At 44.0% G+C, this 19,173-nt stretch overlaps 1 protein-coding gene across 13 annotated transcripts in view; it reads left to right on the top strand.

Moving 5' to 3' along the window:
• The window catches only part of RIPOR1 (RHO family interacting cell polarization regulator 1), a 111,584-nt gene that overhangs the window by 53,921 nt on the left and 38,490 nt on the right, over window positions 1-19,173 (top strand). Inside the window, exon 1 of one of the 13 annotated variants that reach the window (XM_083514789.1) lies at window positions 9,589-9,769. The exons of 9 other annotated variants lie outside the window; for them this stretch is intronic. Coding sequence is in view for 2 of the 4 variants with exons in the window: in XM_083514793.1 (XP_083370919.1) it covers window positions 12,551-12,569 (19 nt within the window). In the remaining 2 variants the exon portion in view is untranslated. Of the gene's footprint in view, window positions 1-9,588; window positions 9,770-12,331; window positions 12,570-19,173 lie in introns of those variants that run through there. 3 more of the 13 variants (XM_083514798.1, XM_083514793.1, XM_083514785.1) reach the window with 3 other exon arrangements.

A 19,173-nucleotide genomic window follows, 5' to 3' on the forward strand; every position in this document is an offset into this window, starting at 1 on the left:
CAAACCTATACTACAGGGGTGGGGGACCTGTGGCTGCCCAGATGTAGTTGAAGAACTACAAGCATATGGAGAGCACCACATACACTGCCTCTGTCTCTAGAGCTCTGTTCTTGTTAAAATTTAATGAGAACAAATGAGCTGGTGTGCATCGGGAAGAAGGAAGAACCTTTCCCTTGAGACCTGTGGTATTGATAAGAGTTCCTGCAGTCCCTTGGTATTTGAGAGGGCAAAGGACCTCTTTAACCTTGAGAGGGGGGTGATATCTATGTTGCCCTATGTTGCAGGGTAGAGCCAGCTTTGCTGGTAGATCTGAGAGCCATTCATAGTAGCTTGGCAAGGTTATCTGACTCCCAGTAGTCTAACCAGAGCAACAGCAGAGAGGCTGCATCACCAACTTTTCATCAGGAAGGCTGATGAAAAGAAGAAACTTTAACCAGGGGTGAATTTTTAGTGTGAAAGCACTGTGAGCTCAGTTCTCATGCTGTGAACGAATTATTGGGCTTGGGATGCACTGAGAGGCGTCCTTAACTTGAAATGTGTATATTTTGCAACTGTCTCCAGTTGGTGGCTCTTCCAGGGTGTGTGTGTGTGTGTGTGTGTGTGTGTGTGTGTGTGTGTGTGTGTGTGTTTCAAAAAAGCAGATTGAAAGCCTGAAGCCCACCCAGCCCTGCCATACAGCAGCTTACCTGTCAGTGGACCTTGCTTGTGTCAAGGGCTTTTTGCTTCCAGTTCATTTCACCTATTCTCTTGACAACTTATGGGTTTAATCATTTTGCTTCTAGCCAAATTAAGGCTGCTGGTCCCCCATTGCTGCTGTAATTGGTCTGGCATAAGGTAGGGTTGAGGAACCCCTGACTCTCCTGGACTATGACTCCCTCTTCATGGGCTATGTGGCTGGGGCTGGTGGAAGTTGGATCCTGGTAACATCTGGAGGGCCACAGGCTTTCAGGAACAGCTTTCTCCAGAGATATATCTTGCTCTCAAAACACATTCCCAGATTGGCTCCCCGCTCCCCACTCTGCAACTGTGAATAAAGATTCACAAGGAGGGATGTTACTATAAGATTAACCTCAACCAGAAATTTAGCTTTTTTGTGGGGTGGAGTGGGAGGCTTGCATTGTAGAATTCCCTTGCAGGACCCTCTCTGTTGCAATCACCAGGAGGTCTGTGAATACATTTTTCCTCCAAGCCTTTTAAGAACTAGGACTGTTTATGTTTAATATGGTATAAAGCTGCTCATAGTATGGATAGTATGTGTGTTTTACCAATAAATTATTTTATGAAGGGTTGTTATTGTTTTATTTTCAGCCATTTTGAGGGTCTGCATAGCTGAAAAGCAGCCTGAAACACTTTCTATAGAACTAAATATATAGGTTTCAACTTCTGATTAACAAGCCCTCACCAACCTGGTGCCCTCCAAATGTTTTGGACTCCAGATCTCTCCCTGTTCTGACTGGGGCTTATGGGAGTTTTAGTCCAAAATGACTGGAGGGCACCAGGTTGGTGATGGCTGCAATAGACTGTGTGTTGAAGACATATCAGTGGCTTCATGAGCAATTCTCCTAGAGTAACAGCTGTTTAAGTGGAGGATAACTCTTAGACACATGATTACATATGACTGGTATGGGCAGGGGGGGGATATCTCATGTGCATTTATGTTTGTATTGAGAAACCCTAAGCAACTTCCAAGGACCTGCATGCTTCTCTGTAACAAAGCCTGGAAGCTGCTGTTTTAGGCCAAGAAAGGAGGACCCAGTATAGACATAGCAGGACAGGTGGGTTTGAGTGTTAAGTGTCGTAGCTCAGTGGCAGAGGATCTGCTTTCCATGCAGAGGGTCCCATGTTCAATTCTCAGGTAGGGCTGGGAGAGACCTCTGCCTGAAACCCTGGAGAGCTGCTGCCTGTCAATTTAGACAGCGCTGAGATAGATGCTCCAATGATCTGATTCAGTATAAGGTAGCTTCCTAGGTCTCTATGTAAGAAATAAAGCAGTCATTTATTTTCTTCTTTCATTACCTCCCAATCTTTTCAAACAGATAGGATTGCACTCTTTCTTTCCTCTCTCTGCTTTGCCCCTCTGCGTGTTCCTTTCAACTGTTGCTTTGTCTCCCATATACACTCTGTGTTCCTCAGTAAGAAGGCACTAAACGCTCTAAATATGAGGCAGCCCAGATTGTGGGGTGGCGGGGCAGAAGCAGATGGGGAAGGAGGTAGAGTGTGCCAGGCTCTTTTTTTACCCATGAATAAATTCTTTCTTGCACTCATATTGGAGATCCCGAATGAAATGAAAGCTTTTAGCATCAAATGATGCTTCAGGGAGCAGCCTTTCAATTGGGGGCAGGGGAACCACTGGAGTTCTTTTAAAGGGTCTTCTTCTCCAGCTGAAAGAGTGATGGGGGTGGAGGGAAGTCTGCATGAGCCCATTAACCTTAGTCGCAGCTCAGTGCATGCTGTCTTCCTCGCATGCCTGTCACTGTGTTCTCCCAAGAGATATGGCATAGCCTGTTTCAGTCTAAAGCTGCCTTCTGCGGATGGGAAAAAAAGATGGCCAGAAAAAAAGATCTGCAAACCTTAAAGTGCTTTATGAATAAATGGTTAATTAGCTGCTAGTCCAAGGTGAAGCAGGCAGGCCCAAATCTGGCACTTAAAATAAATTATGTAAATGTGAATGTACATTTACATCATTAGTTCTGGTTGCGAAAGTCCCCCCTTTCCCCTCCTGTTTTTCTCCAGCTGGTATAAAAAAGAGGCTTTCAAAAAAGAAGCCAGTTTGCCTTCTCTTCTATCTTTGTTTTATTGCTCCTTTCATTTTCAGCTTCTTTAAGCCTATCACTGGTACTTAGATCAGAATCTTATCCTGCAAACCAAAGCACCCTTAATTGGAAGCAAGTCCCATTCAATTCCCTGGGGATTTAATATCTGCACAAACATGCTTAGGCCTTGGCTCTGTAGGAACATGAAGCAGAACCTTGTATAACAATGGTTTTTTGTGGTTTTTCAGATACTGGAAACAAGGATTTTGATTTAAATAACTGTTTTTCAAGGTTGGGGGGGGGGAATACTGTGTTGCCAGTGTATTGATTACCTGACAAAGCCTGCAGTTTGAATATTATTCAGAAAAAGCAGTAGTCCATCCATGGCCCTCATTGTACCCTCATATCTGCCATCCTCTGGATACCTTAACCCAGTGCTTTTTTTCTGGGGGTGTGCAGGGGTACGCATACCCCTAAACATATTGTGAATCTAAGTTTGGCCTCATTGAGGGGCAGTATTTCAATATGAGTAGAGTAGGAAAATGAGAGTACCCCTAAGCTTTTTTATAGAAAAAAAGCACTGCCTTAGCTACCTTTTGGATGGCCTCTGTGGGCTGAGTGAGATAGGTTTTGTGCAACTAGATATGTGTACGAGGGCCCATCTGTGGAAATGTGTCACTACCGAAGCTGATCTGCAACTTATTTTGGAGGTGCAAAAGAGAATTCTGTGCATTGGTTCTGATAGCTAAAATGGAATTTCCAAATTCAAGTTCAATATTTTTCCATAAACAAGTAAGCAAGACACAGAATAATGGCAGACCATAGCCCATAACTCAGCTATTGACTACCAGCCTGCTCACCTAATTATAAAAAGCCATTTTAGCCTCTTCATTCATCTAGGTAGAGGGTACCTTAGTTCACGTTCTTAGAAACAGTGGTTTGTGGGAGCCCCTAGGCATTGTGGGGAGAGCGAAGTAACAGGTTCTTGTTATTGCAAGGATTGTAGCAGCTTGGCTTGCTCTACACTGCCCTCTACTGCCAACCTTCAGTTCAACTACATTCCTGAAGCGTAGGAAGATTCCTTATACAGAGTCACACTTTTGGTCTATATGGCATAGTATTTTCTATATTAAGTTCTGGAGATCTGCTGCCAGCCAGGCAGGAATCTTACCAGTCCCCTACTGGAGATTCTAGGGATCAAATCTGGAACTTGATGGATGCAAAGTGTGTGCTGTACCACTGAGTCCCAAATGCTGAACCATTTTGGGAGAACTGGAGTTTTAGGGAACCCAACAAAGCTCCTTAATTTTATTTTAGCTTAAAAAGAAAATTTAGTCTCCCCCAATCCAAAGAGGTTTGTTGGAAATAACAAATAAATAATAAATCCGTATTAAGTAAACTACTGATAGTAAGGGGGCAGAATCAACATTTTTATACCAAAAAAATGATCCTCCAGATGTTGTTGCACTATGCTTCCACTACCACTTATCATTGGCTGTGCTGGCTGGAGTTGTTAAGAGTTGGAATCCAACAATATGTAAAATGCCACGTTCTTCTGGATGATACTTGGGCTTGGGAAAGGTCAGGAAGGCAGGATGCAACCAGCCTGTGCCTTCCTAGTATTCTAGTTTATTGCGTTAGAAGAGTCCTGCTGGATTAGACAGGCTACCACCATCATGTCTGATGCTTTTGGAAAGCCCACAAGTAGGGCTGAAGGCAGCAGCCCTCCACTGCCATTTGCTGTCCAGAAACTGGTGTTCATTGGTATTCTGCCTCTGAACATAAAGGTTCAATTTAGCTGTCAGGGCTAATAGACCTATCTGTGGCTATCCTCCCATCGGTTAGTATGAACACAGAAAGCGTATGCTTCAGAGGGTGTGTTCGATTTGATCCAAGAAAATGTTGCATGTTGTAGCTGAGAAGTGCTCTTCTCATTTAATGTGTGTAAGGTTCTTTTAGGAATGGAAAAACTAGCAACTTGCAAAAGGGTAGTTCACTAGCTCCTGCCATTCCTGAAGACACTGGAAGCAGATAGCAGCTGTTCTCTCAATTTCTCAACACATCCATAACAGAAATACTAACAAACATTTTGTTTCTAGTCTGGGAGCTACCAAGGTCTGGCACACTGAGTCTTGTTCCACATCCTACCAAATGCCAAAATACAGATTGGGTCATACGTAATCACTCAGGAATTTCTGTCCTGAACTTGGCTAATCTCAACATCCGCTGGGGAACAGGAATTCCAAGTGTTCAGCACCTGTCTCTATACAGAAGTGCTGCACGTGCTACCACGAAGCTGGCAATACCTGTCTGACTGGTATGTTGTCACCCAGTCATCTGCATCAGACAGACAGGTCAAATTTGGGGTGTTGAGGGCATGATGTTGGAAAGGGTCAGTGGTTGTGATGGGAGGCCAAATGGATCTCTGTGTGTGTTGGTATTTCACAAGGGGCTTTGGGAGTGAATTTGTTGTGGCCAGTGAGGTGTCTGGTGATACACACTATTTGGGTGGCTTTGTAGAGGAGAATCAGGGTCTCCTTGATCCACACTGAAAGGACTGAACTCTACTTGGTAACTGGAGGAAGAAAGCTGGGCTAACACAGGCTGGTGAGGAAATGAGGGTACAAGAACTAAAGGCGCCTTAAAAAAAACACAACCACCACCACCTTTCCAGTTTCTTATTTGTCTGGCTATCTATTTATTTATTTATTTTAATAATATTTATTGCAACAATTTAAACACTTACAAAAAAAGAGCAAAGAAAAAACAATACATTACATTACAATACAAAGACACTACATAACACTAAAAACTAACAAGACAAAACAAAAACAATTTAAAAACACATCAAAAAAGAAGAAAAGGGGGGAAAAGGAAAAAGAAATTTCAATATCTTGTCTTTCTTTCACATATTTCCACGACCTCCTCATGCCTCCCTTTTTGTATTCCACTTCTATTAATTATTTCAGCAATTCCTTTCCATCTTCCCCTGTTTTCTGTCCTATAATTATCTTAACACATTTTAACCTTATTTTTCCATTAATACTCTATTAATCTATTTGTACTTAATTCCTTATAACCTTTCTACTGAAGCCATATCACTTCATTCCAACGTTCTTCTAACATTCATTAATTTTACAATATTTCTGTAAATAGTCTTTAAACTTTTTTCAATCTTATTCCACCGACTCCTCTCCCTGGTCTCGGATTCTGCCAGTCATTTCCGCCAGTTCCATATAGTCCATCAACTTCATCTGCCATTCTTACCTGGTGGGTAAATCTTGTGTCTTCCAATACTTCGCGATGAGTATTCTTGCTGCTGTTGTTGCATACATAAAAAAAGTTCTATCCTTCTTTAACACCAATTGGCCGACCATGCCCAGGAGAAAGGCCTCTGGTTTCTTCAGAAAGGTATATTTAAGTACCTTTTTCATTTCATTATAAATCATCTCCCAGAAAGCCTTAATCTTTGGGCACGTCCACCAAAGGTGAAAGAATGTACCTTCAGTCTTCTTACATTTCCAACATTTATTATCGGGCAAATGATAGATTTTTTCAAGCTTAACTGGTGTCATGTACCACCTATAAATCATTTTCATTAAATTTTCTCTTAGAGCATTACATGCCATAAATTTCATACCTTGTGGTCCATAACTGTTCCCAGTCAGCCATCATTATGTTATGTCCAACATCTTGTGCCCATTTAATCATAGCTGATTTCACCGTTTCATCCTGAGTGTTCCATCTCAACAGCAAGTTATACATTCTTGACAAATTCTTAGTTTTTGGATCTAACAATTCTGTTTCCAATTTTGATTTTTCCACCTGGAAACCAACTTTTTTGTCCAATTTATATGCCTCCATTATTTGGTAATAATGGAGCCAATCTCGCACTTTATTTTTCAATTTTTCAAAGCTCTGCAATTTTATTCTGTCTCCATCTTGTTCCAGAATTTCCCAATATTTCAGCCATTTGGCCTCCATATTGAGTTTTCTCTGTGCCTTCGCTTCCATTGGTGACAACCATCTTGGGGTTTTCTTTTCTAGCAAGTCCTTATATCTTATCCAAACATTAAACAATGCTTTCCTAACAATATGATTTTTAAACGCTTTATGTACTTTTACCTTATCATACCACAGATATGCATGCCAACCAAATACATTATTGAAACCTTCTAAATCCAACACTTCAGTGTTTTCAAGAAGCAGCCATTCTCTCAGCCAGCAAAAAGCAGGTGATTCATAATAAAGTTTGAGGTCTGGCAGGGCAAATCCACCTCTTTCTTTAGCATCAGTTAGTATCTTAAATTTTATTTGAGGCTTCTTGCCCTGCCAAACAAATCTGGAAATATCCTTCTGCCACTTTTTGAAACAATCCATCTTATCCAAAATTTGCAATGTTTGAAACAAAAAATAACATCCTTGGCAGCACATTCATTTTTATCACAGCAATTCGGCCTAACAATGATAGCTTCAAATTTGACCATACTTCTAAATCCTTTTTCACTTCAGTCCAACATTTTTCATAGTTATCCTTAAATAAATTCACATTTTTAGCAGTCATATTAACCCCTAAGTATTTTACTTTTTTAACCAATATTAGTCCTGTCTCCTCCTGAAACTTCTCTCTCTCATTCACAGTTAAATTTTTCTCTAAAACCTTGGTTTTCATCTTATTCAACTTGAAACCTGCAACCTGTCCAAATTCTTGAATCAGTTCCAGTACTCTTTTAGTACTAGGTTCTGGCTCCTGTAAAGTCAAAACTAAATCATCAGCAAATGCTTTGTCCTTTCTAATCATGTTTAACAAAACCTCGAGGACCGATATAAAAAGCAATGGAGAAATTGGGCACCCTTGTCGTGTCCCTTTTTCAATCTTAAACTCTTCTGTCATCACATTGTTCACAATTAATTTTGCCTTTTGTTCTGAATAAATTGCACCTATACCATTTTCAAAACCTTGTCCTACCCCTATCCCCCGTAGGTTCTTCTTCATAAAACTCCAAGAAATGTTGTCAAAGGCTTTCTCTGCATCCATTACAGACTTCCTTCAGTGGTTGTATTAACCATTCTTTCAAAGATCTGTAATATCTTGAAGTCAAACCATCTGGTCCTGGATATTTGCCTAATTGCATTTTCTGGATGGCCCCTTCCACCTCCTGATCTGTTATCTTAAAATTCAACATTAGCTGTTTTTCCTGAGAGATTTTACGTTTATTTGTCTAGCTATTTAAAGGGAAGGCGCACAGAAGCAGGAAGTGGGATGGACTTTGCTGAATCACAGTGGAATATTCTATCATTGGGGCTGGATTCAAGGAAGAGAGGGAACACCTTTCCTTTTTTGCTGAAATCTGATGAATGGAGGGAATCTCGCCCTGGATGCATTGAGCAGGCAAGGTCCAAGCTATCCTTTCCGGAGATCTGGCAGGTGGCGAGGGGCTCCTGGTTTCCATCTCCATGTACTTCTCTGGCACTCCTCCTTTGTAACCAGATATGTTCACCAAAAAGTCAACAAAAGGGGGCTAGTTATCAGGACAGATTAGTTAGGTGGTGCAGTGGTATTGGGTTACATACGCTTCAGGTTACATATGCTTAAGGTTACAGACTCCGCTAACCCAGAAATAGTACCTCGCGTTAAGAACTTTGCTTCAGGATGAGAACAGAAATTGTGCTGCGGCGCAGCGGCAGCAGGAGGCCCCATTAGCTAAAGTGGTGCTTCAGGTTAAGAATAGTTTCAGGTTAAGAACGGACCTCTGGAACGAATTAAGTACTTAATTCAAGGTACCACTGTATTCAAGTGCATCCATTAAAGAGCTCAACTCTGATAGTATCTGCAGGCTTTTATTTTCAAAGGAAGAGCTGTCGTTGCTACTTTGTTCTAATAAACTCTGGTGCGACATGAGAATTGTTTTGCACTGAATGACCCAGAAAAACTGTCTGCGGACAAATGCCAGCTCCCTTGGCCTGTAAAGCGAGATGAGCACCGCAACCCCAGAGTCGTCTGCGACTGGACTTAACTGTAAGGGGTCCTTTACCTTTACCTTTTATGGTGTAGCCCAGGGGTCAGCAAAGTTTATATTGCCTGGGCCAGATCGGTCCTCCATGGGCCGGATCACGCCTGCGCACCCATGATTTTTGGCATCTGTGTGTGCACAGATGTGATTTTTGGCGTCTGCATCTACGCAGACACAATTTCCAGCGCTGCAGAAGTGAGTCTCCATGCTGCGCTGTGCCGGTTTAGCGCAGCACACGAGCTGGCAGCTCGGTTCGGGGGTGGCAAATGACCTCTGCAGGATGCTTCCAGCCCATGGGCCTTAGGCTGCTGACCCTGGTGTAGCCCATACTTTCGCCAACCTGATTCCCTCCAGAGGTTTTGATCATTAGCCGTGCTGGCTGGTTCTGATGGGAATTGGGAGTCCAGCACTGTCTGGAGGGTGCCAGTCTGAGGGTATCTGGTCCAGACTAATTAAATCTTCATCTTATTTATTTGCCTACTCCTCCACTTCATCTCAAAATTACTACAAACTGCCAGCTTTGCCTTTTTCATCATGCCTCAAAACTATGTTTCCTTCCCCGCCTTCTTTTTTTCATTCTTGCATCCAACCTGAATAATTCTTTATGCTATATGTGACCAATGATGGATAAGAGGATGGAATGTGGGTTTCTTATAAATATAAGAATAAAAGTTCTAGTGAGCTCAAAAACATGCTGTTTGTAAGTTTTACTTATACCTAGCTGTTGTCGTTATGCAATCGCCACCCTACAGATGGCGCCATGAGTGAATAAGAGAGAGAGAGAGAGAAAGTAGAGGGGACTCCTTCAAAGAACTCAAAGGAGCCTGTTTTGAGTTTAACTGTGCTACTTCCGGACAACAGTGAGCTCTCTGAGGGGCTTTCCACCTTGCAAGATTATTTCCTTGGGAAAGGCTACTTTTGATTAAATCTGAACTCACACGGAAAAGGTGTAGGCAACTGGTCAGGCCTTGGCTTTCTCTCCGCAGGATTCAAGACTTAAAGGTTTGTGCATGGTTTGTGGAGGTGTGCCAGCTCATCTGGAAACTTGGGGCATGGGTAGATGTTTGTGTATCTAAGGTGATATGTGGAGGGAGAAACCCTTCTGGCTTAGCATGCTAGAGGCGACTGTGCTTTAGCTGGGTTTCAAATGGGTTTTGCATGCTGCTATCTGTGGCAAAGCTGCACTAGGGATGTTTGTGGCACTTTGTAGCACCAGAATATATTTCCAGCCCCTGGAGGCAGGAGGACACTAGGTTGATTGCTATGTGCTGCATACAAGCAGAAGGCCTGTTAGTAAAGGTGGCCATTTAAGTAGTTATTTCATACCGTAGTACAGGAAGGCAGCCAGGGAGGGAACTTTCCTTCTACAGGATGACAAAAGCTTTTACTTGAAAGGATTTGGGTGTTGCCTTTGTGTTCTGGGTAAGGTTTAATGGTACCCCATTGTTGTCTTCTGACATCTTCCCACAACAGCTGTGCTAAGAGACCATAGCTAAGAGACCAGCTCTCCCCTTTCTTCACTATAACCTGCCCAGATTGTTAAGGCCAACCAAGAGCACTGTTATTCAAAATTACATTTCTTTGTATCACAGACCTAATTCTCTGCCGTTAGGAAGAATGTGGAAATGAAGGTGTGTGTATGAGATGCAGGGTAGGAGCTGAGCTCAGGCAAACAGGCACTATGTGTCCCTTCAGGTCTGACCCATAGTCGTGTCTTGGGTGCATCACTAGGTGACATTTCCAGCAAAGCCTGGGGCTTCGCAGCTTTGCTTGACCATAAGGAAACAGAACTGGTAGTTTAATTTGCAAAGAGGAAGGTGTGGAGATTCATATTTGGCTGGGACCTGTGCCTTTTTACATGGACATCTTGCTCCACAATCAGAGTTGTGGGGTGTATGCTGTGAAGAACATAATCACTGTATTCAGGGCAATCTAGACATGCTCAGAGATTCATTTATTATAAAGATATGGGGGATTGGTCTTCAGTTGCTGGGCTGCATGAGTGGGCTGTGGTGTGGCGGTGACTGACTGGGGCTTTTTCTTAAAGAAGGAAAGAGAGGTAAAGGGGATGACCAGATGCTAAGGAGGCAGAGTTCCTTTATCTTCAATAGCTGTGTAGAGGGGGGAAATGGTTAGGTGTGGTTTTCTCACTCCTACATGACAAGCTGTCTCTGTAAACATTCCGCCTCTTATGTAGCTATTTAAACAGCCTTGTAAATAAGCCCACAAAAGTTACTAGCATGCAGTGTTTTTTACTAACCTGCTAAGGAAATTAGTAGCTTGTTGTTTCCATGATGACCACAGAGGAGAGGAAGCTTCTGAACAGGCTTGTTAAAGAAAGTGCCTTCTTCTATACAGGCTGGTGGAGGAGAGACAGACTAGGTTTCCATGCTGGCTTCAGAGGAAGCAAAGTGGAGGCTGGTGGGAGGAGGAATGGAGAGACCCCCTCCCCCTTTGCCAGCCCACTCACTCCCCTGTGTGGAATCTCTGGTTGCCATGGGCGATCCAGTGAGTTATTAAATACAGTGCTGTAGATCTGTAAATTCCTTTGCATCTGGTCACTCTAAAGTGGTGGGTGGGATGGGCAGAGCAGAGAACAGGTTAGTTGCGGGGGGGGGGCACAAAGTCTCACCTCTAGGATGACACCTTCTCGAATGCCAGGCTAATTGGAGAACTCTGATCTGGCAAGGGAGTGAGGTGATAGGAGGCGTTAAGAGTTATTGTTGTCTTTTACAAATTTATATAGATGAAGTGGGATATGTCAGCTGATCCTAATAAACTGGGTAGTGTGCAATGGTTAGTATTACTGGTGTGTGTGTAAAAGAGAGAGAAAAATCCACATAGCTGCATGCGTTTCTGGACTCACCTTGGGGTCATATAAAGGAACACCGAAAGCTGCCTTATACAGTGGTACCTCAGGTTAAGTACTTAATTCGTTCCGGAGGTCCATTCTTAACCTGAAACTGTTCTTAACCTGAAGCACCACTTTAACTATTGGGGCCTCCTGCTGCTGCCGCGCCACCAGAGCCCGATTTCTGTTCTTATCCTGAAGCAAAGTTCTTAACCTGAAGCACTGTTTCTGGGTTAGCAGAGTGTGTAACCTGAAGCGTATGTAACCCAAGGTACCACTGTACTTGAGTCATATCATTGGTCCATCTTGCTCAGCATACATGGATTGGTGATGACAGACCTTTAGATTTTCAGGCAGGAGTTTTTGCCAGCCCTACCTGGACTGAATTTGGAACCTTCTGCATGCAAAGCAGGTGCTCTACTGCTTGGGGGGCTGGGTTTTGTCACAAGTGCTTGAACTTCAGCATTTACTACTATATATGCTAAGAAAAATTTGAAGTGGACCTCATGTTGAAGCTTTGGGTTCTGAAAGAATGAAGGCTTCTGTTCTTGTTCCAGGGCTGTGATATTTTGGCTAAAGAGAAAAATAGCCCAGCGGTTGACATTCTTGGAAGTTCTTAGACAGTCTTCTCTGTCTTCCTGATGTGCCTTCTTTCTTCCCCGCCTCCTCCAGAGGCAGGGCTTCTTTCTCTTGCCTCTCCATGGCTGTGTGGCTTTGACTCACCCTGGGAGCAGCAGGAACTGCAGTGATGTCAGGCTTCAAGGAGGGAAGTGTGGGAGGAGACACACGGCCCTGTTTGGCTGGCTGGCTGGCTGGCTGGGAGCTCTTGTCCCTGCCACATTTCATGGGATAAGGATGAGAGCAAGCAACACTGGTACTCAAGGCCTTGCTCCAGTCTTCAGTGTGGGTGATGCACTAACCCCAGCTTCAAGATGAAAGGGAAGTACAAAGGTAATGGTCTCAGAATATGTCCTCTTTTCTTCCTGACTTCCAAACCGTTGTGGTGGGATCCCTAAAATGAAAATCTTGGGAAGGGGGTTCCAGGCTGAAAAATGTTGAACTGTAAGCCAGGAACTTCTCTGGTTTAAATATCACCTCTGCCATGAAATCTGGACATGGCCTCAGGCAAATTATAGCTTTTCAGCAACCCTCAAATGTGCAATATGATAAAACTGACTAGGCAGCCGGAAAAGATTATTTTTTTAAGGATTGCTCCAGTAATGCATGTGAAGAACTTAGAAAACTTCTAAAGCACTACGTAAATACTAGACAAACTTTGAACCTGAGACAAGGCAGTAGGTGGGATGTTTGCCTGAATGGCTCATTCTAAACTAAGTAAATCCCAGTGGATAACAAGGAAGGAAAAGCTTGGAGAGGAGATAGGGACCACCCAGGTGAGCCAGTGGTGACTTTCTCTCTTGCCGTGCTTCAGTGCACCGGGCTAAGTGAGTGCCAGGTCAAAAGCTTGTTTTCTGTGACATATGAGTTACTAACTTTGTCTCTTGCTTAATGGCCTGCTGTTTAATTGTAGGATTGTAGTATTTTGTTACTGTTTGAATTTTGTTACTATGGTTGGGGGGGGGAAAGGTTTTTGTTTAAAAGTTATAACTCAGTAAAATAGAGGGGAATAAAGTTAGAGCTCTGGAGGAATTTCAGGGATGCCTCATTTCTGCTTTTTTGGATTTAGGGCACAAAGCTGCTCATTCTTGGCTGAATCTTAGGATGGAGATTCTAGTGTCTTGTAAGCTGCACATCCTGCACCCCAGTATTTGCTAGGGAGTGAGTCACTAGGCCAGGGGCCACAAAGCAGAGACAGTGGCAGTGGAACCTGGCTTTCAAGCTCCTGTTTTGTTTGTTTGTTCTTTTGTTTTGTAAGCAGATAAGATGTTCCTGGTGCTCACATGTGAGCCACGTTCTCTTCCTCTTCCTTTGCTCAGTTACCCCTAATATATAGGTTGACCTGATCTGAAGTATTGTGGGAGTGCTGGTGATACTCGCCAGGCCTCATTCCTGGTTTTGTTTAAGCACTGGGCAGGATAGTTGGGAGGTTGCCAAAGGTGTTCGCAAATAGGCAGTGATTGGTTGGAAGAGGTATGACTGGATACAGGCATGGTGATGGTAGTGGTGGTAGGGTCAGAGAGGAAAGAGTTGGAGTAATGGTGTTTAACTTAGACTAAGGAAGAATAAGTTTGAATCCTTATTCAACCGCAAGTCTTACTGGATGACCTTCATTATTTCTGGAGCTGATGTTAATGCTATAAATGTCTTGTTTTAAACAACATAGCTTTCTTTTGGTGGTAACAGAGAATAGGGGCTTCAGTGCCTTAAATTCATTCATTTATTTACAGCATTTTTATCTTGCCTTTTGACTGGAAGGTCTCCAGGACAGCTTAAACAAAACATTTAAAAATACCGGTAATAGTAGTAATAAAATTGAACGTTGAAATGACCAGGGAGCAAGTGTTAATAACACTGACACACCACAACTAATCATTCAAACAGCTGTGCCAACAGCACTGTGTAGGTGTAGGTATCGGCAGTAGGTTTTCAAACTCTTTAAGTGTGGGTTTCACTGGCAATTACTCAGGCATAACAACATTTATTTGAGGAACAAGGAAAACAATTGATGTGAGTCTTTGGTTTACTGCACATGCAGCTGTAACTAGAAGCTTCCTAAACTTAGGGGTGGAGAACATGTTGCCCTCCTCATGTTGCTGAAATACAGCAACTCCCATTATTCCTGACCTCTGGCCCTGCTGGCTGGGGCTGATGGGCGTTGAGATCCAACAATATCCAAAGGGTCACAGATCCCCAGCCTTGTCCTAAACCCAATCCCACCCAGCTAATCCCTACTGGCCCATTCCCTTTTTCATAGAATTGTAAAGTTGGAAGAGACTACCAGGGTCATTTAGTCCAGCCCCCCGCAATGCAGCAATCTTTTGCCGAATATGGCGCTCAGACACATGACCCTGAGATTAAGAGTCTCATGCTCTGCCAACTGAGCGATCTACTTTGCAGAGACTGTCAAATGACAGAATTCCACCTCCAGTAACTGGTCTTTTTATGCTCTCTTCATTCCTCACTCCTTACATTTCATTGTCCAAGCACTTCCCTGTCTTCAAAACACAGCCCTCCAAACATGGTTTACTACACCACTGTATGCTGAGTGGGGAAGAGAATAATAATGAAAATTAACACGGTGCCTATATGTTGGTAGCGTTTGTCCCTGACTGATCCTTCTGGGGAGATGAACTCTCCAGCCAAGATACCATTGCAAAGGAAGCCCCTAGCCCCTGCTATTGCCCTTTCTTCCGAAGTTGGGGGCAATCAGAGTGTGGCATCCATAGGTGGGACCAGCTCCAGGTTTGAGGGGGGGTACTTATTTTAAGAATTTTTTTATCCTACCCTTCATTGTTACCAAGCCCAAGGTGGATTACAAACACACAACATACCATAATACAGCCAATAAAATACACAAATTAAAATACCAGCCATCAAATTCATGCTAAGAGACCCTTGTAAAAATGCTACCTGCCCCCCCCCCCATCCCTAGTGGAGAAAATGATGCTGGATAGTAAACATTTGCTGATCTATAGCGGTCCCAGAAATCATTTTTTCTTGTCACAGAGTTTTGACTATTTTTTCCCTTCCTTTTGTAAGTGTGCACATGGCCCTTGCTCTGCCGTTCTTTTGGTTTGCTTTCTGACCACAACCCCCACACTAGCTGAGCTCAAACAGTGCTTCGGTTTCATCTCTTGCGCTTCCTGCGCCAGATGTTTGGCAGTGGCAAGCGCTGTGCTTCTCGCTATAAGGCAGGAGGGAAACCTCCCTCGCAATCTTCCCCGCATGGCAGCACGTCTGTCTTGCTGCGCTGCTCTCTTCCTTGTGTCTTAGGAGTTGATCGCTTTAAGGTTTCCGCCCCGCCACACTCCCACAGTTTTTTCCATTTTAAATTGCTACTTACTGATAATGAGAACCCAGAAATAAACACAGGCGGATGCTGTGCAGCTGGGGAGGCCTCGGCAGGGGCACTTTTGAACTGCTGACTGACTCTTTGGCAGGGAGGGCTGGTGCCAGTCTTGCCTGCAAGGGAGCCCTAGCCAGCTCCCCTGCTGTGGGGATGTGGTTCATTCCTGCCTCGCCAGTGCCTGTGTGAAGTCAGGTGGGCGTAAGAACATAAGAAGAGCCTTCTGGTTTATATCGAGATCCCTCTAATCCACTGTCCTCTTTCCCACGGTGGCCAACCAGATGCCTCTGGGACGTCCTCCATCAATGGTCCTCCCCCACTGTTGCAACCACAGCGAACTACTGGCATTGAAGACCTCCTCATTCTCCTCCATGGTTTTGTCTAATGCCCTTCTAAAGCCCTCTGAACCAGTAGCCATCACCACAACTGGATTTCACAAGATTTATTATAGATCGCAAAAGGAAATGCAATCTTCTGTCTATCCTGAATTTACAACTCTTACTGCATGTTGCAGTTTTAATTTTTAATTTTTATTTTTAAATGGTACTAATCAGCATGCATGATGTTGCGCAGAACGTAAGGGATAGATAGCATAGCTGCTGTGTGTGTTTGCTTTTATATATTTATTCCTCAGCCACTTTGTAGGGAATTAACCTTCATGAGCTGGCTTAGGCAAACAAAATGTCAGATACGCTGAGAACATTAGGCAGTCTTAAAACAATTGTAAGACCGCAGTCTAAAAGGCAATAGGATAGAAGAACCATTCTGCAATTTCTTTTCATGAAAACAGTTTAGAGCCACTCAGGAATCTCAAAAATGAGCAGCGCTGATACTCTTAAGAAAGAGCAACCGAAAACAGGTGAGTTTTTAAGGACGGTGTGAAGACCTGTGCAGTAGAGGCCATATGCAATTCATACTTCAGGGAGAAGGCAACCTGTATCCAAGGCAGGACAACTGCAAAGTTCAGTCTCATAGTATCCAAGCTTTTGTTTTAAACAGTGAGCTACAAATACAGGTTTGAAAGTGGTGGGTAATGGCTCCTAAAATCTCAGAAGGAGTATGTGAAAGAGACCAAAGTTTTCCAGCTGCTTTGATTAGTAAAGGTGAAACCCTTGGTATAAGGACTAGAAGCTTTTAATTGATACAGACAGGAATAGAAGTATGACATGCTGTACTTAGTTATTGCATTTATATCCCACATTTCAATAATATATTCTCAGGGCACCCAACCAAATAACAATAAAATTACAACAAAGCACAGTGAAATCAAGTTATAAAAATTAACACTGCATAAAAAGAAAAACAGCAGTCGTTGCAGCATAAATTTCCAGGAGGGGAAACATGTCTGAAAGGCTTGGATTGTTGTTTTTAAAGGTCTTCACATGGCGCTGAAAGGAGATTGAAATGGGTGTTTTGCAAGCCTCCCAAGGGAGAGCATAGCATAAATGGAGTGTTCTAACTGAAAAGGCCCATTCCCTGTTTTCTTCCTGCCTCATTTCAGATGGCAGGGGCACCAGGAGGAAATTCACACACACCCAGTGGCAGAATAAAACCCAGTTGGTGCCAGTGGGTACTCAGTTTTTAAAAGCTATTTATAACAGCTGCGAATGGATGGGGAGGGAAGGATTAAACTTCGCTCCTCTGTGAGCTGTTGTTGCAAACCATGTCAGGCCTGCACACTTACCTCTGTGTAAGAAAAAGGCTTCGTATTGAACCTAGTGTATAGCTTAACCCTGTGTGATCTGGGAGGTATCTGATTTCACCGATCTGACCTTTAGCTGTGAAGTCACAATATGGCCTAGGGCAGCTTACTGGCTTGGTTCAGAAGCCACGGCTAAATCATGGTGTGGTGATGCCTCAAGCTCCTGCACTCTCTTTTCCCCATGGAAGCTGCAGTTCCCTATCTTATTTCATGACGACTATTAGTTTGCTCACCTTACAGACTTGCAAGAATGGCTTAGAAAATGTATGTGAAGTACCGTGGAGATTTTAAACTCCTAGAAAAATGTACATGTTCAGAAGAAGGGTAATAAAGTGGCCAAAGCTGTGGGAGAGAGAGGTTTGGTTCATTAACCTAGAAATTGATCAGAACACACTGCACAATTGTATTAGGATTTTTTCCACTGGAGAAATGATGGGCTGGTGTTGATGGTTCTTACTAACTTCTTTGTGCAAAGTTTTTCACAGTCTGTATGTATGTCATGATTGGAATCCTGAAGAGGCTGCTCATTAATATTCCCATTGTATGGTTGGAAAAAACTTGAAGCAAAGAGCTAATGCAGTAGTTTTCAACCACTGTGCCGTGGCACCCTAGGGTGCCTTGAATGATGGTCAGGGGTGCCGCAAGCAACACTGGCCTCTGTCCCTCTTGCATCTCTGCCTCCCAAAGGCTTGCACAGCTGTCTATTTTAGCAGCCCTGGCTACAAGCTCCCCAGGATAATGGTGCCTCTAGGACTGGTCAGGAGGTGCTGGTTGCCAGGAGCTGAGGCAGCCTTGGAGTAAGCAAGCAAGGGAGGGAGGGAGCCCATGTAGTCAATATGCCAGCCCTTGCTGTTGGGAACGGACAGACAAGTCCCAGGCCCCTGTGGGGCAGTGTGAGGAGGCACCTCTCTTTGGAGCGGGGGGTCAGCTCAGAGAGCGGGGTGGCAGCTGCCCGGAGAACTTGCAAGGAGAGGAGGCTGAGGGAACACTCCACAAGGGAGGGTGTTCAAAAAAGAGTGAGAGGCTGCCAGCTCTGGAGGCAAGGGGTGACACAACTGGGCTCCAGAGCCCCACAGGGGTGCCACAAAGAATGTAGTTACTCAAGGGAGCCGTGGACTCAAAAAGGTTGAATACCTCTGAGCTAATGGCTTCCTTAATATGTCTATCAGTGAACTCATAGCTGAATAGGGATTAGAGGTCACTTCTTCCATCTCCACATAGAACAGACTCAAGAATGCTGCAGTGTCTGGAGAAGTGAGCTCTGCAGAGAACAGCTTCAGTTATCACAGGTTCTTGTTTGGTGTGGCAGGAAGAGCCCTTCCCAAGCGTCTGAGCTTTGCACACCCTCCTTTGAGATGCTCGACGGGTAAGCAACCACTTCCTCCAATTGTTGCTGCTCTTCCTTTCCCAGTCGCCCTTTTTGTGCATGCCCTTTCATTAACCCGTAAGCATCTTGACTTTGCTTGACATGAAGATATCTCACACATGCTCCTTAAAATTACAGTGGTGCCTCGCAAGACGAAATTAATTCGTTCCGCAAGTTTTTTCTTCTTGCGAGTTTTTCGTCTTGCGATGCACGGTTTCCCATAGGAATGCATTGAAAATCAATTAATGCGTTCCTAGGGAAACCGACTTCAGACCAGGTCCGGGGACAGTCTGTCCCCCGACCTCTTCTGAAGGCGGGGGGTGGGGGGTGGACAAGGGCTTTTCTTCCCACCCCCAGCATTTTAAAAAACCCCGGGACAGCGGAGGGCTTCTCCGCTGTCCGGGGCGATCTTAAAATGCTGGCGGGCGGCATTTTAAAATCGCCCCAGACAGCGGAGGACTTCTCCGCTGCCGGGGCGATTTAAAAGCCCCTGGGAAGGCAGGCAGGGGGGACAAAGACT

This window comes from Podarcis liolepis (assembly GCF_965112155.1).
Source record: "Podarcis liolepis genome assembly, chromosome: 7".
Lineage (NCBI taxonomy): Eukaryota > Metazoa > Chordata > Lepidosauria > Squamata > Lacertidae > Podarcis > Podarcis liolepis.